General features: G+C 40.8%; 2 protein-coding genes across 3 annotated transcripts in view; one reads left to right on the top strand and one right to left on the bottom strand.

The window, feature by feature from the left end:
• Window positions 1-1,252, bottom strand: part of PREX1 (phosphatidylinositol-3,4,5-trisphosphate dependent Rac exchange factor 1) — a 172,425-nt gene extending 171,173 nt beyond the window's left edge. For both annotated transcript variants that reach the window (XM_080558290.1, XM_080558291.1), the window contains exon 1: window positions 785-1,252. In XM_080558290.1, the coding sequence (XP_080414416.1) occupies window positions 785-952 (168 nt within the window). In that variant the 5' untranslated portion in view covers window positions 953-1,252. The remainder of the gene's footprint in view (window positions 1-784) is intronic.
• A 2,043-nt stretch (window positions 1,253-3,295) lies between these two features.
• Window positions 3,296-17,441, top strand: part of ARFGEF2 (ARF guanine nucleotide exchange factor 2) — a 61,261-nt gene continuing 47,115 nt past the window's right edge. The window contains exon 1 of the mRNA XM_080558287.1: window positions 3,296-3,378. The gene's annotated coding sequence lies outside the window, so the exon portion shown is untranslated. The remainder of the gene's footprint in view (window positions 3,379-17,441) is intronic.

The raw sequence follows: 17,441 nt of genomic DNA, 5'->3' as shown, positions 1-17,441 counted from the left end.
CACCAGAAAGAATTTTTGCCCTGACCAATCTTTTGGAAATCTCTGCAGAGACTTCCCTTGCTTTGATTCCTGATCTCTGTGTGATCAAATAGTTTATTCTTCTTCTTTTTTATGGCATATCTGTTATCTAGTAACTTTTACTGCAGGCTCTTCGAGTTATTTGCAGGACTGTGGTGGTATGCTGATGAATTCCACATCTAGAGCCTACGTAGGAAAAAGGAAACATCCAGATGGAGTTTTACTTCTGAACCACTCTGTTTGGAGGGCGGGTATAATTGTCTCCACATGCACAGACACACCCTGCCCAATCCCATGTTTGTGTTTACCCGTAAAGCAATATATATATATAGTATTTATTTACAAATAACAGCCAACAGGCAAGGATAGAGCTCGCGGCTGGGCGGAACAGCAACTTCTGAACAACAACAAAAGGGGGAGGCACTCGGCGAGGCACATTCATTCCTGGAGCGGTCCCTGTCACCTCACAACACGACAGGGCACCCGCGTGCTTCCCCGGGGCTGCAGGGGCGGCACAGCCGGCCCTCCACCGCCCCGGCTATGCTTTTTTTTTCCTCGCCGGAGGCCCAAACGCCGCCGTTGGCGGCCCCCTCACGCAGCGGGGGCATCCCCCGCCCTCTGCGGCTCGAAGAGCAGAAATTTCCCCGGCCGGAGCGAGCCTGCCCCCCTCACACTTTGCCCCGCCGCCGGGACGCGGCTCGCAGCCCCCGGCCCGCCCGGGGAGGAGCCGAGCCCCTGAGGGGGGCTTTGTCCCCCCGCTGCTCACCGACTGCAGGAACCGGAGGGTCCCCACGTAGTCCCGCTCGGTGCTGAGGATCTCGTTGAGGACGCAGAGACGAAGGCGCAGCTGGCGGTCGGTGTCCTTGGGGCAGCCGGCGGGCTCCGCCGCGCCGGGGTGAGGAGGAGGAGGAGGAGGAGGAGAAGGCGGCTCCATGGTGGTGGTAGTGCTGGCGGCGGGGCGAGGCGTTCCGCTTCCCCGCTGCTCGCCTCAGGAGCCCCCCATAGCCCCGCGGTGTCCGGAGAGCCCCGGGAACGGCACCCCTCTGGCCGCCCCCCTCGGCCCTGCCTCGCCCGCGGGCGGAGGCGCTACAGGAGCCGGGCGCTGAGAGGAGCCCGGCTGCGGGACATGCCGGGGGAACGGCGGCGCGGCGGGCGCTCGGCGGCCGAGGCGGCGCTGAATGAGGAGAGGAAGGGAAGCCCCGGCGGCGGGGGGGTGTGGGGGAGCGGGAGGCGGGCGAGGAAGGCGGGACGGGGCGGGAGGAGGCGGCGGAGCCCGGCCCCTGGAGGCCCGGCCCGGGTAACGGCGGGCAGCGGCCGGCCGGGGGTGGCTGAGGGGAGAGCGGCGGGGGGCGAGGGTGGGAGGGACGGGACGGCCGTCACGGGTAGCGCGCGGCGGGAACGCGGCCTCACCGCGCTCCCTCAGTCCACTCAGCCTTCAGTTCACTCACACCCGAACTCCCTCACATACCACATGCCTTGTGCTCCCTCAGACCACTTACCCCTCAGACACAACTCACCCCTCACACCCATACTCCCTCAGTCCACTTACCCCTCAGTTCACTCACTCCTCACACAGACACCCATCACACCCGAGCTCCCTCACACACCTAATGCCCCACACTCCTTCAATCCACTCACCCCTCACACACCACATGCCTTATGCTTCCTCCATCCACTCACCCCTCAGTTCGCTCACACCCGAGCTTCCTCACATGCCAAATGCCCCACGCTCCCTCAATCCACTCACCCCTCACACCCACACTCCCTCACACGCCACACGACCTGCTCTCCCTCAGTCCGTTTGCCCCTCACACACGCGCCCCTCACACCCAACACACGGACCCCACAAACACTACATTCACATAACACATGCAGAAACTGAACTTAGGCACTCCACACCGCAGTAACGCAACACACCACCACATGCCGCGGACACTCACACACAGACCCCTCACAGCCCATGGCCTGCTGCGAGCAGATGCACACCAGGACAGGCACACTCACACACAAACTCATATACGCACAGAAATAGGCACAAATGCATGCGCCTCTGAAAGTGGAGACGTACACACAGCTTCACTGGGACAGAAATGCACAACAGGCACTTGCATGCACAGAGAAATGCGCCCAAATCTCCATATCTCCCTCCTCTGAGATGTACTGAGGGGCAGGCACACAAACACAAAGTTCTGGTGCATAGAAATGCATTCAGGAATGCATACACAGAAAGTACACAGCTATGCAGAAATGAGAGGTCACACACTTCTACGCCAATGGAGAACATATACAAGAAATGTAAGTGTTTCTCTGGTGTGAATCAGAAATGTTGTGGTTTTAGTTGGCTCTAACTGCTTATGCAAAGTGGGTACAAGGTGAAATGAGTAAATTGCACACAGCAGTAAACGGAGCCCTGTAAGTCACCGCTGGTCCCACTGACTTCCAGAAAGCTAATGTGATTCATACCAGTGGAGATTCACTCAAATATCTTCAATGCACCATAGGAAAGCTGCCAGGCTTTCTTCATGGTAAAAATAAATATTTATTTCCTTTGAATTAAGGAGAAAAATATTTCAAGAGAAAATTAAAACAAAGTTAATAATGTGAACTTTTAAGTGGCATAACTGCAGGGACAGATCTCATCTATTACCTTAAACATGAACACAAGTAATGTAATAAAACATCATTTTCCTCAGGCTAAAACAAAATACCTCTTTTGGTGTTTCAACTTAACAGTGACATTTTTCTGTCTTGGTAGGTCTCTTTTATCCTAAGCATTAAGTTTTCTATTTAGGAGAAAATGACGGCAGTCCAACACACAATTGTCATCTTTAATTCTGATTTAAGCTTCATGGATATCATATTACATGACATGAAAAAACAACTCTTCAGTCAAGGTATAGTGGCAGCAGGCTGTATGTCTGCTTCATAAAGAAATATCGAAGATGTTTTTAGACCTAGATGTTGAAATTGTCTGAATCAAGTAATATTGATATGTTAGCTTGCCAGATCTCCTTATGATGTAGCTTTGGGTCAAGGTACAGAACTCACACCTTTGCAAACATGATTCTCATGATACATTGTAATCTCACTCCATTTCTGCAACCTTATCAATGAGAAATGTTGCCTTCACTCCAAGTCAGTCAGAAACATGATTGCTCAAAATGGAAAGAAAAATGTGGGAAAGCTCATACATCCATAATTGTAGGAAATCAGAGGGAAAAGCACTGAGGGAAAGGGGATAGCAGGAGATAATTCTGGGTTTTGCACAGATCTGAGCTGCGTGGAGGGGCACTACAGGAGATGGAAGAGCGCCACAGCATAGGCCTGAGACAAGGACAAAGAAGCAAGACTTCAGGACAGGTCAGATTAGACTCTAAATTCACTGTTTTTCCTTCAAGTTAATTATTACCATTTGTTTTCTTCTGAGAGTTACTAGAACATTTTCATTTATTTAGTTAGTGTGTCTCTAGTTGCTGTCTTTTTAAAAATCAAATGATATTTCTGTGTGGGACAAGTGACAAGACTCTCATTTAAAACATCCTAATGGTTTAAATAACAGTATTCTCTGTTTGGAAAAATCAGCATCCCCAAAGCTACGCCCCCACCCTGTGGCTGAATGAGAAAGCTGACAGTTTGAAAGTTTTGATTTGTTAACTCTAGATCCTGTTTTTGCCTCAGAAGTCTCATAATAGTTTCATTTCCTCAGCAAATGCTGAGACAGGAGACCATCGTAGAGAATCTGTGGGATGCTCTCTGAGAAATGCTTGAACTACTGTGTAGTGTGCATGCCCTTTTGTTTACGTTGTGTGTGAGATACATACACAATTTCTAACTTTATTGTTAACTTTAAAAGCATTATTATATAAGGTATTTTAAAAGGATGCTACTTCTGACTGGAAAGATTAAAATGTTATGAAAGAAGTTTACATTAAAATTAAAGAGAGAATTTTCACTCTTTTTTGAAATAGTTTTATTTTACCTGTAGAAAAAAATATTTTTGGTACTGTAAAGAGTTTTGTTAGTTACTGTTTACTTTATTTCTTTCCAAATTATCTCAGATATACACAGAGAATCCTTACTTCAGACTGGATGATTTATTAGTTGCTAGCATGGCTTTTAATTTTAAAGACAAAAATCTGTAACTAGCCAGCCAGCTCTTTTATTTTTAAAGGGATGTTGTGTATTAACTGAACAAAGCTTAAGCTGAATTTGTGCCTCCTAGCTTGTTTTTTTTTCTCCTTCTTTTTTTTAAATTATTTTTAAAAACGAGGTAGTTTACAACTACTGTTCAGTTTTGAAGATAAATTTTACTACCAATATTTTTTCAAGTGAGCACTTCAAAAGCAAACAAAAAAAATGCTGCTACTTTGTAAAACAGTCAGGGAGTCAATTATCAGGAGAGTGACATATCAATTACCATGAAATTCACCATCTTTCATGAAGATGTAATTAATTTACATGTGCTTGTAAGTTGTTTGGAGCTGTTATGTTTGTACATTGTCTACCACAGTAACATCAAGGTGTTAAGGTCTCTACATGGTATTACAATACCAAAAAAAAAATTATCAGCTATGTGTTTGTCTCTGTACTGATTGTGTTCCCTGTTGTAGGAGAAAATATTATTCGCTATCAGCCTTGTGAAGGCCATGCTGAAGGTTCTGGGAAGGCTGCTGTAGAATAAGATTTAGAAATCCAGAGTGATTGTAGAATTTGTTAATTTAAACTGAGATTATACTCTTTAGCAAGGAAGATCCAGTAATGTACCTACCTGCCTCTTCCCCACTGTTTTGTTTTTTTTTTCCTTCTTCTTCTCCTTTAACCATTGTTATTCCATTCTGAAAGGCATATCTCTCTATTAGTCTTCCCAAAAGCGTATTTGAAGTTTGCTGGAGTTAACAAGTGTTCTTTCTGCTAACATTAGGAAATTTTGCATCCAATCCCCATTTTTGGCTTAACAAAGAATAGCCACTCATGCTTAGTTTCAAAGTGGCTTGATGACAAAGGCAGATGTTCAGTGCATTACACATTCTGCATTGTATATGTGTACACATTGTATATGTGATTTATATGAATTGATCCCATTAAATAATTAATTAATTAATCGTGGTGCTAAATAAACTCCAGCCTCACATGCTTTGAGTTTTGAAGATGTTTATACTGCTTTTCAGTAGAATTTGGTACACCACACTTTCACACGTTATTGAGCCTTTCTGTGGTGAACAGTATCTGGATGACAGAGTCTAGGGTACAGTGTACATCTAGGGGACAATACATATGAACATTACTTTCTTGTATGGATCTCCACTGGGTCTTTTTGTGTGTGTTCTTATTGTCGTGTTAAAAGAGCTACTGGATTATAGGCTCCTGTATGCTGCTGTACAAGTTGGTTGTATGGACCTCTTGGTGAAAATGTGTCTCAAACAGTCCACGTATGGCAAGCTAACTTTAAGAGAAGCTTAAAGCTAGAAGTGAGCTTTGTGTGGAACTGTGTATGAGCGGGTATGGACTGCATAAAGGCAGTTGTCACAGAGCCTTAGCTCACATGATCGCAGTTATACTGTTTCCAGATCTGTTACATGATGTCAGTCTGCAGGGCACCCTAAATTTACCAGCCCAGTTCAGCATTAACTCAGCCACAGCCCCTTTCAATGAGCAGTATAGAAATATCAAAGGTGTACATGTGAAGTCCACAGGTCAGTAGAAGTTTTGTTCCCCCAAACAATTTTGGCACTCAGGTGCTGTATATGACCTACCTGGCTTAAGGTAGCATGAGGATTTCCTGAGCCTAGAGGTTGTACCTGGACCATTGCTTTTAATAGTCGCTCGTGGACCTATTTCACAATGAGTTCTCCTAAAGCCTTTCACACACATTTGAACTGTTGGCTTTTCCAGGATTCTTTAGTTGGCGATTTCCAGGATTCAATCGGTTCCACATTTCATGATGTGTTCTATAAAAAATAATTAAAAAATCCCTTTTGCTTCAGACCTGGCAATTTACGTGTACGCCTTAACTTTAATATTGTGAGAAATAGAGCTTAATCACTGTCCTTGCTCCTTCTACTGTCCATTTAAGATTTTGTAGACCTTTAGGATATTTGCCTTCAGTGGTTTCTACATCAAGTTAAAATACCCTGTTCTGTTAGTCTCTCATCATATGGAAGCCATTTCATGTGTTTGATCACCTTTACTGCCCTCCTCTGTACTTATAGTAGTCCTACTATATCCTTTTAGAGGTGGTAGTAATGGATTTCTGCAATGCTTTAAAGACGTGTGTGCACCAGGGATTTGTTCGGTGGTACCATGATGTTCAGCGTATTGTTTCTATATAGGTTCTAAAATGCTGCTTGCTTTTATGGCTGCTGCTGAGCAGGGAACAAGCCCTGACTCCAGGCACTGTTTACTGAATGGAAGTAGCTAATTTAAAACCTGTCATTGTATCTGTAGATATGCAGAGTAATTCTAGAAACTTCAGTCAAAATAATGTAGTGAATGGAGATTTCCACCAGTGTAATTGAAATCAGATCCTGGCCTGTGTATAGTGGATGTGAATCACCTTTCACCTACCCCTATATATTTCATTGCAGCTTACTGGTTTCACTAAAGCCACTGCTGATTTATTCTAGCTAAGAATTAATCCCTTTGATTTCTACAAATGATTTATCTTCAAGCAAGATATATAGACGTAGTTTGCAGTGAGCTTTGCAGAAATAATTTCTCAGGTTCTCACTCTCCAGGAGCCTAAACTGCCAGTGGAGCATTTGTATTTCCTTTTTTACAATCAGCATAAAAATAATTTTTGGAAGAAAAACGCTCAGGTAACTTGTCTGCAGAATGGCGTAGGACAAATATAGAGAGGCTTAGAGTGAGCTTGGAGAACAAAGGAACTGAATTGCTAGGCAGGGCCGGGTGGAATTCTCTTTGATTAGAGGATAATATTGTACACATTCAGTCAAACTCTGAAAGCACTTAATTAGACTCACAGTGTGTGGCAGAAGAAGTTAAGTATTATTATGTCCATTTGAAAATGGAGTAACTGAGATATAGACAGCTGAAGTGGCTTGCCCAAGAACACAGTGTCAATATGTGCAAACCCAGAATGCAGGAGTTTGCAGTTCCTGTCTTTGACTTACAGAACACACTCAAGGGGGCCCCCACAATGTCACACGAGTTTCCAGTCAGCTATTTACATTTTAACCATGCTGTTGTTCAGGTCGCGTCAGTGTGTGACGAGACAGCAGTGCCTGAAGCCTGTGCTTCTCCTTGGAGTCCTCATGTACCTTATTATTTCATAACTAATATCCCAGAGAAAACCAAAGGTCAACAACTTAATGACAAAAAGGATTCGGTATTTGAGAAGAAGGAAGGATATACTTAAGCTATCTCATAGAATCTATACAGAATTTTTGTATTATGTCCTATTTTGTAAAATGTTGTATTACCGTTACATTTAGCAGAGAGACAGCACAATGAGAACAGACAGTTGTTTCCATCATAAGGTCAGGTGACATGGACAAAATTTTTGGAACATATTCCTGGTATTGAACTCACTAGTTAATTGGAAATACAGCCTATTGCCTTTTCATTGGCATCAGTGAGCTTTGTGTCAAATCCTAAATGCATAGCATTGAGAAGCATGTCTTATTTCAAACATGCTGTAATCAGTGTAGAATTCTGTAATTCTATAATCAAGTCAAGAAATCCAATTTTTGAAGACATTCTGGAAGGGAGTTTTATTTGTCATTATTCACTTCTCTGATGCTCTTTTCTTTCCACTGTCTGATTCACTTCTTTTATCATATTTCCCCTCTTTGGCTCTTCCTCAATCATACCCACCTAGTTAAAACTAATCACGTACTAAAAAGTGCATAATGAGATTTTCATGATGCTCCTTCCTGACATAATTTTTGATTATGTAATTAAGGGTTCTTATTGGGCTCTTGAACCGAGAGAAGATTTTGGTTTAATTAATCAAAAGGTCTTGCTCAAATCAGGGTATTTTTAAGCAGTTTAGTTTTTAACTAATGTACAGAAAGCATTTTTATTTTTCCTCACTTATAGGATGTTATGTGATATGCTCTTTACCCTCTAAAGTCAACAATATAGAAACATTGTCTTGACATCAAGCTTAGTTCTTCTTAGGTAAAGCACTAGAATTAGGAACCAGGAACAGAGGTGCATCAAACTTCGCTGTGATTGAGCTAGGATAATTTTTGTGTTTTACTAACTGGAAGTTTGCCAGATGATTAAATGGTCAATTAAATTGGGGTTGTTCCACGTGAACTTTTTTCTTATAAGAAACCATGAAAATAAATTTGCTTTTTTTTTTCTTTCGTGTCAAATTAATATTCTTATTAAATTTGTTGTTTTGAGCAGTACTAAGAGAGGCTGCTGGACGTTTTGCAGATAGTATTGCAAATAAGTATTTGCCCTGAGCTAACATAACCAAGTAAAAGGCACTTTTTGTATTTTATTCACTGTAAGTACATGAAGCAAAAAAAATAATAACATGAATGGTGGTGCTTGTTTTTGTTTATGAATTGCTTCTTCCTAAACACATTTGTGTCTTGTTGTTATCAGCCACCAGTATATCCTACAGGAAAAGCCACCTACCTTTTGGACAGCACAACCAATGTGAATTTAAAAAAATTAAGAGGTGGAGACTAGAATTATGCAGCCACTTCTGAACTTGTATGGTTTTCATAATTAAAGGCAGGAAAAAAGTCTCTCATGCAACAGAGATTTCAAGACAAAAGAAAAAATGTTTTATTAGATAAACAAAATAAAAGTTATCCATCCATTTATTCTTTTCTCCCATTCCAGTCTCTGCTTTTTCCCATGTGCCTCAGTGCTTTTGAAGATGCAGATCCCGACTTTTGGGGGCTAGGGATTGGCAATAGCTCAGCAATCTGTGGTCCACTGGCTTTCAGCTGCGACAAGTGCTTAAGATGCTTGTTGAGAATGAATGGATCATTCACATGTTTATGTTCAGATCACACATAAGTGATTGACTAAACTGGGGCCTATTTCCAGTGTTGGTGTAAGGGAAAGGAGCAAAACCTCATGTAATGTGGTGCTGCATCAGCTGCTGCTTTGATATTCAGTGCTTCAAGTGTATTTAAGCAGAGCTGTAATTTCTATTTTTTGTCTACACCTGCAATTTAGTGCAGTAATAATATTTTTTTTTTAAATATGGAGTGATTTCAGTAATAACCATTTGTGAAATAATATGTGAACCCTTCACCACTAAATATTGAGAGCAAAGGAAGTCCGCACTTGATAAACCAAAGATCTTTGTCTAAGGGTGGACTCAACCAGTTAGATATCAGATTAGCACAAAATAGATAGCTTTTTCATAATACCTAAGTTTGCATTTGTGGTCTCCCTGGACTTCTTGTATTAATGGTAAAACTCTCTCTATAGTTATCGTAGTGCATGTATTTTATACCTACAGGGCTGAATTCATGTAATCAGGAGAAATTTACTCCTATATGCAGCTCAGGCTGTGGTTTCATTATTGGATGTAAGCCCATCTAAGTGTGGGCTACCCTTTTTCCCCTTTCTCCGTTGCTGCGTGTTTTCACCACCTCTTTTGTGACACTGTGGTGAACAGGATCAGGATCAGCTGATCCAGCTGAAAATTAACCGGAAGGCAAACAAACAAAAGCTCCTTTTTTCAGACAGATTTTTTCCCTGACTGGCTCAGTGTGCAACCCCTAAGAGCCGCCGCTGGCATGAGAGGAGACCTAAGGTCTTGTGGTAAGGGCAAGGCTGAGAGAAGGATGGGACTGCCTCCTTTGGCAGCAACTAATATGCAGATCAGTTGAAAGCCATTTGTGAAACTGTAGCCTTACACTGCTACATGCATAAATGCTGGATGCGGTCCATGAAATTATAACCACTTCTATAAGGTCAGTGCATGGGCTGTGAGCTCACAGCGTAGGCGTAGAAAGACATTCTGGGAAAACGTCACCAAGCTCTAACAGAATACTAATTGACTACAGCAGACCCTTCGGAGAATGGGAATCAGACTTTTTTTTTTTTTTTTTTTTTTTGCCTTATTGATATTATCAAAAAGGGCTTTTTTTTCCACTTGCTGATTTTGTACAGAAACATTAAAAATAAGAGTAGCAATAAAAATGCCATTAAACCGACAGTATCACTCGTGAAATCACAAAACACTTTAATTTGAATTACAGTGTGGATGCTGTAACATCATACATAACAGGAAGCCAGTGACAGCAGATTAAAGTTAGGAGGAGGCCAATATGCTTTGCCACAGAAGATGAAACGATGTAAACACTAATGGCCCAGAACACAGGACGCAGAATGTCTTAGACTGAAGATGGAAGGGAACAGGGCAGATGTGTTTTTCTTGAAGCCTCTCTTAACAACCAAATTGCATTAACAATAGCAAAGATGTCAGTCAGTTTGGGCCCCTTTGCTTTCAGAAGTTCAGCACTTTCGAGAAATCTTCATCTTGGATAAAAATTTGGCCAATTAAGTCAAAAAGTAAAAAAATCTGAAGCTTTTTTTTTTCAGAATGTCCAGCTGGAGTAGAAGTGAAAAAAATGCTCTTTCTTTTTCAGAACTGAAGAAAAATGTTGCCATGTAGACACATAGACACAGCTCTATGGAAAGGAAAAAAGGAAAAAAATTAGTTTCTTTGAATTAGATGTACATAACATGCTGCAGAATACTTTTTTTTTTTTTTTAAGAAAAAAAATACTTACCAAAGTGTAAGGTATTTGTCTTTGGCATGTACGAGATTGAGATTTTATAGATCTTAGAGGCACCCTGGTGTTGGGTGACTGTAAAATATAAATTCTAAACAGGATTTTCTTTCCTGTTCTGAGGATGTTGACTTGAACTAGATTATGCAGCCCTTTTTACACATTTACACCCACTGTTGATCTTCATAATGTCTTACTATGCAAATAGTTCCAAGCCATGAGAAAGACCTCCACAATTCAGACTTTTCTGAAAGTCTTTGCAAAGTTCAGACAGCAGCCCTGAGCCCTGATAGTCCCTGGAGAAGGAGAAAAATGCCTCTTTTCCTTGCTTTCTCCCAGGCACGAGGAGACAGTGCCTCTTAAGTAGTTTGTAGACAAAGCTCTCTCTTCTGAATGGCTGGTACTTTGGTGATGACTTGCACTGGAGCTGTATTTCCATTCCTCAAGGACCAAAATCCTGGGGCAGAAGTCAGTTTTCTGTACATGAAGTTTAGGCTTAGGCCAGATTCCTGTTTGGTATGCATCAGGTCACAGCAACAAACTAAGCTTGGGCAAGGTAATTACATAGATAGTCACACTGAATTCATTGACATTACCCATGTGCATAAGGGTGGCGAGGGCTGGCTTCAGTAAATCCGAGTCTCCATATTTCATTTGAATGACCTGTGATATGTTAATTATTTTTCCATTCCACTAGCTGAACAAATTACAGAATGATTTCGGTTTCAAATTGAGCATGCTTCCTAATAACACCAGATCAGAAATTTACAGCTTCCCTCTTCTGTGTCAGTACAACATACTGCAGCTACAATTTTGCATAGGAAGTTTCCTTAAAATGGTAGCAGGGATCTAAGTAACAAAGTATAGGATAAAACTACAGCACTAAAATACTTTTTTTTTTTTTTAAAAGAAAGTCATAAGAGCCAACATGATGATGATACAGAGGTGTTCAAGAAGGATGAGCAGTGGAAAGGTTTGCAGTGGCAACAACATGGAAAAATCATTTTGCACTTTATAAACTGAACCAGTCCAGGGGAGACAGAAAGAAATGGTCCCATTCTCCCAATTTCTCCCCACACATTTCCTTCAGTTTTCTCAGAAACAATAGTGTTTCTTCTGTTCCATAGTATTTAGCCTCATAAAGTATTTGGGAAACACTGAAAGAATAAAGAAAATGAAGGTTAAGTAAAGTAAGTGTGACTGGAGAGTTCACTAGAACTTCTGTTGTGTTTCTCATGTTAATTCTGGCCCAGAAAGCAGAAGATACAAGAGGTGAAACCAGAATAAAGCTCCTTTTGTTAAAAATGAAGATTCTTCTAATGAATACCTAACAGCAAATAAAGAATTAATTACTATAGTAATGAGCAGAGAGAGGAAGCCTTTCCTGCTGGGAGGAAAGGAAACAAGTTTTCTTAAATCTGAATCAAGGAGCGAAGGAACTGTCTTGAACTGGGCTTATGAAAAACATGAACAGTTCTGAATGCACATGAGTAAAATCTGTACTGTATGGTAAAAACCAGGGACATTTCTTGATGATTCTGTTAAGTTTCTTGCAAGAAATTATGCGATATAAAGATCAGCAGAAAGGTCAGAGAGAATGTCATTTAGCAGCTTAGTTCCAGATGCTACTAATAGCTCTCCTTGTGGCTGAATTCATCTCACTAGTAAGGAAAATCATGGCTGTTATACAGATGTGTATTAGAGGAGCAATTGCTAAAATCCTGTGAGTCTGCAAACATTGTTAACTCCTTTCAGTGTAAGACATTCTGACAAACTTTTGTTGCATTATAACCAGGTTCTTCCCAATTCCTGCATAGTGTTGTTTCTTTCCTATTTACCGAATACGTTTCTGTCAACAATATCTGAACAGTTACGCTATTATCTAAATGAAAATCAAAATAAAACGCAAAATAGTTTTTTTTGTGTGCAAGATAGAACGTATAACAAGTCAGTCCTATAGAATTTAGATACATGCAAATCTAACTAGTGCTTGCATGGCAAATAAAGTCTCATTATCACCTCTCAGACAGGAAAAAATTGCAAGTGAGTGATTATCCAGCCCTGGGTCTTCCACCTCTCTGACACTTCAGGGCTTGGGAGCTATTCAGTTTCATTTGCATCTTTCCACTCAATTAGACTTCTCACTCTGCAGTCAAAAACAGTGATTGGCAAAAATATTTTCCCCATCTGCTCTCTCACTGTCTGCTATATATATATATATTTAGTAAATACACTTTTTTTTTTAAAGACAAGTTGTTTCTAATATTTCTCTTTATTTTAGTAATTGTAAGCTTTTCTGACCTAGGCATGGTTTTAAATACTTGAAAAGGACAATAGTCTCAGATTTTCAAGCCTGAGTATGTTAAGCTTCTTAAAATGATCGTTTTTAGGGCTGCTACACACCAGAAGCACACTAATGTCAGTCACAGGGAGCACTGAGTGTACAGTACAGGTAAAATAAGCCATGTTCATGAAGATAATCATATCTGGATAGACAAACACTTAAAATCTGATCTTCAGATTCTGTTACACCTCTGGTTGTCTAAAGTGTCTAAAGTTGTCTGGTGTCTCTAGCTGTTTCTGTATTGCACATCTGAAGATAGAGTTTACAGTACGGAGTCATGTGAGTCTCATATTGTACCTTGCAGGTAGCAGATGACTACTGATTTCACAAAGCAGCCCCTTTTGCCAGGACAACTAAAAAAAAAAATTAAAAAACACACACACACACCAAAAAACCCTCTCTTTAATATGTTTTGTTATAGAAATGTGGGATTTTAACAAAATTATTCTGTGTGAGAAGTGTCTGCTTTCTTTGGACGTGTTGCTGTTCCTTTGAAATGCTGAAAACATGAAAAATGCAAATTTGGGAGTTTAGCCAATGTGTTAGTTTTACAGTTTTTTTTTACAAGAAAGTCCAAGTTCTCCTGTGAAAGCGGCAGCTGAAAATCTGATGTGTCCTGTTGGCTTTACAAGGAAAGCAGAATTTAATTTCCATTGACTTAGAATTGTATAAATCTCGCATATTCTATATATGACTATTATCCTTTGTAAATTAATTCAGGGTTAAATACCAAGGTAAAAGGTAAAATATCAGCACCACGCAGTAATACCGATGTTAGTTTCATAGGTCTTTATTGCTGGAAGAGCATCATTGCATTAGTGAAGCACTATATGTGGACTGATTACAGAAAAAGCTGATCTAATTTGTCTGGCACAGCACTGTGTACATACAGCTATATTGCTCCTCCTGTCAAATGATTGTATTTTCTTATCATGACATTACCCGGTGCTGTTCAGATATTTTGTCAGAGTCCTTTCCTCAAATTACAGATCTGCCCTGGGTAGGAATGGGAGTTCAGTGTAAGGCGCGTGGCAGGAGGTTGGCCTGAAAGATGCAGAAGGTCTGAGATCTGGATTTGAAGGAAACTGTGGGCATAAGAGAGAGAGAATTGTATTTAAACCTCATGATGAAGTACCTTGCTAATACCACCTGAATTCTCATATAAATAACCACTCAATAATTTGTTTTATTAATCCTCCAGTTACCTCAATTGTACTGTTAGCAATAGGAGAACTCTTTACCAGACTGGATTTATTGATTTTAGGGCATGCAGTGTTGGAAAAAAATGTAGAGGGCTGAGACAGTGAATCAAATGTGGAGTCCCTTGGGAGATCCACTAGTACATTACTGGACAGCAGAGAGAACAGCTAGAAGCCAAGCAGAATAAATAGAATCATTCCCTCTGGAAATGATTAAAAATGGGCAGCAGAAGGGGAAAGATCTATAGGGAGTTTCTGCTAATGCTGGACTGGGAACTGAGCTACTGTACAGGCAGTGCTGTTTTCACAAGAAATTTTCTGTCCATTCTGCATCTTTCTTAGGGTGAGCTTTCCGTCCTAATGTAAAATATATAGCAATATGCCAGTGGGGGAAGTGCTGTGAGGTTAGCCCTGTCAATCAGTGAGGAGCACCTGGCCCCTGGGCAGACATCCAGAGACGCTTCTTGCCAAGGAAGTAGCTTATACAAACTGTGAACTGTGTCCACCTGTTAGGCATTGTATGCACTTGATTTATGTCTTGTACTACAGACATATTTGCTACAACTAGCTCTTTACATCAGTTCAGTGGTAATTCTAGTAATTGGCACTGATTCACACATACATGCAGATACATGTATTCCTTGCCTATTTATCTGCCTTCTGCTCTGTTTGAAAGGCTTCCTTTTCTTGTATGCCTCTAACCATAAGAACACATCATCCAGTTATGTACGCAGCACAGTGCCATATTCAGTAGTAACGTTGAACTAGTCTGTGTTTCTTTTAAACTAGCCAAGGAACTCTAATTTTCCCCTCAGAAAATCAGCTAATGTGGTCTTAAAATATTTTTAAAGCAGTTCTGAGAATGATGCCAAACGCATTATTCTTCACAGCAGTACGATGAGAGCACTGTTTGCCAAGTGTATCTAACTTGACATCAGGACTATGTGTCTTGGGAGATTAAGACATTATATTTAAATCACGGGCATGTGTCAGAAAGCCCAGGTGCATTAGGTGCTCAGGGGAAAGGAGCCCGCAGTGAGGCAGTGTTTGTATTTCATGTAGACCATTTTGTATGTGTGTGATACATTGAGCAGTTAGAGACTTATCAGGAGGGTAAAAGGGATTCATTAATACAATGCAAAATCATCAACAAAAGCATCCCTAAACATGTAAAGGGCAGAGCTCTTAGTCTCTACCACTGTTATCAAATTGGTGGCAATTCTTTCTTTGACAGGCCAACTCCACGGCTCCATTTTGACATTTTAGCTTTTAATTTTTGAGACTGTAAAACAGAGATACTGCATTCATGTGCACATTTTTGTATATCTATCATATTCGCAGTGCTCTTACTAGCAGCTTAATTATCTGCTTGGTAGCTGTTAAGTTTGAGAATGCATGTTATTTCTTCCCTTTTGGGGGTTCCTAAATATTTATTTGTGAAGAAGACTGATGTGGTGCTTTCCCTACTTGTTCTGAAGTTTGGTACATGTTAACTGTGGGAATCATGGCATTGTCCTATCTGTCCTGGTCATTTATAGAAGACATGTGTTTCCTGTTTTCTCATCAAAGTACGGAGATGTTTGTAGAATGGTGGAAAAAGAGTGTGTGATCACTTTTTTATGAGATCTCTGGATGAGATCATTCTAATTCAATCTTACTAGTCAGGGCTATTTTGAGTGACATTCTGGTTAGAAAAAAAAAAAAGCAATTTCTATGCTCAGTTTCACATATCCTGTCATGGATGACATGCCACTGCTGCTTCAGGAAAATAACCATGATCAGTGAGAGCATTTCTTTCATTTTTAAGTGGAAGCATAGATTTGGGAATTGCAGAGAAAATCTTCAAAACGTGAATCATTATGATCAGAAGGCTAGTAGAGAACATACCTATTTTAAATTCTGTAAAATCTTGTGCCTTTTAAGGTAATCTGATGTTTTGGGGATCTGTATTCTTGCCTCACAAATGCTTGGATATCACACTGTACAAAGTTCACAAGGCTCCCAGGTTTGATCTCATCCTAGAAGAGTACCTTCTTCAGCTACTATGGTAATCTTACTGGACTTGTTGACTCAACCTCACTTTAGCACAGAAAGCAAAAGCCTGGGACATATTTAATATTTGTCTTTGTATATCATGCTAAAATTTGGTATATATTACAATATGAGAATAGGAAAGAAATTCTGATCCCATTTTCTGCTTTCAGTATCTTCAAATGAACCAACTTGCCATCATCCGACTGGAGCTGTGGGTTGTTCTGCACATAAATTACAGGTATGTGTCAGAGGAGGGGTCACACGAGAGACCTTATCTGTTCTTTGTTGCCTTCCTTAATCTAGAGTAAAGAACTCTGTGGACTCAACACATCAGTGTGGGGTTGTGGTAAATGGAAAACACACCCAAGCCACTAAGGGCTGAAATGGATAATCTTGTAGGTTGGGCATTTACCTATAGGGATGAGCCATAACCAGTCATCCAAGCCATGCTATCAACAATTTTTGAGGTTTCAGCTAAAATATAAGCCAGATGTAAACCAGCCGAGCCAATAAAATTGTTTGGCACAAACCACTCTCACATTCTGCCTCATTCTGAACTCTCTCCGTGGTTGAATAGCACTACAGAGTGCGTTCTGTTCCAGTCGAGCCTAGAAATGGTCATATTGGGCTAAGGCAAACTCACATTACATATCAGCGGCTTCTTATTGCCTCAAGAGCAGCTGTACTGCTAGCTGTAGTTCTCTTTGGCTAGCTGGATTGCTAGCAAAATATCAGAGACAAAATAAATTTGTGGGAACGCTTGTGAGATCCCCAGAAAACTTCTGCTTTCTCAGCTTCTGAATGCAAGCCGTAAAATTACAGGGGATTTCACTGCTTATGAAACCAGTGTGCACAATATTTTCTTGTAAATACGGATCTCTTTCTCCTCTGACCTTACAGTTCTGTGAGTAAGTAACACCATGACCTGACTTATGGCCTCTACACAGAGTTAATGCACCCATCGCTTCTGAAAGTCAGGTTATTCAAAGTCTTTCCCATCAGACTGACCATACTGAAGTGCAGAATGCAATAAAGTTTTTTGCCTCCATATTATTTGGTTGTGTTTTGGCTTTGTTTGAATTTGCTGGTGCAGAAAGGAATTAATACCTCTGTTTT

Source organism: Anser brachyrhynchus, assembly GCF_964034855.1.
Source record: "Anser brachyrhynchus genome assembly, chromosome: 16".
In the NCBI taxonomy this organism is placed as follows: Eukaryota; Metazoa; Chordata; class Aves; order Anseriformes; family Anatidae; genus Anser; species Anser brachyrhynchus.
This window is presented reverse-complemented; position numbering and strand designations above follow the sequence as displayed.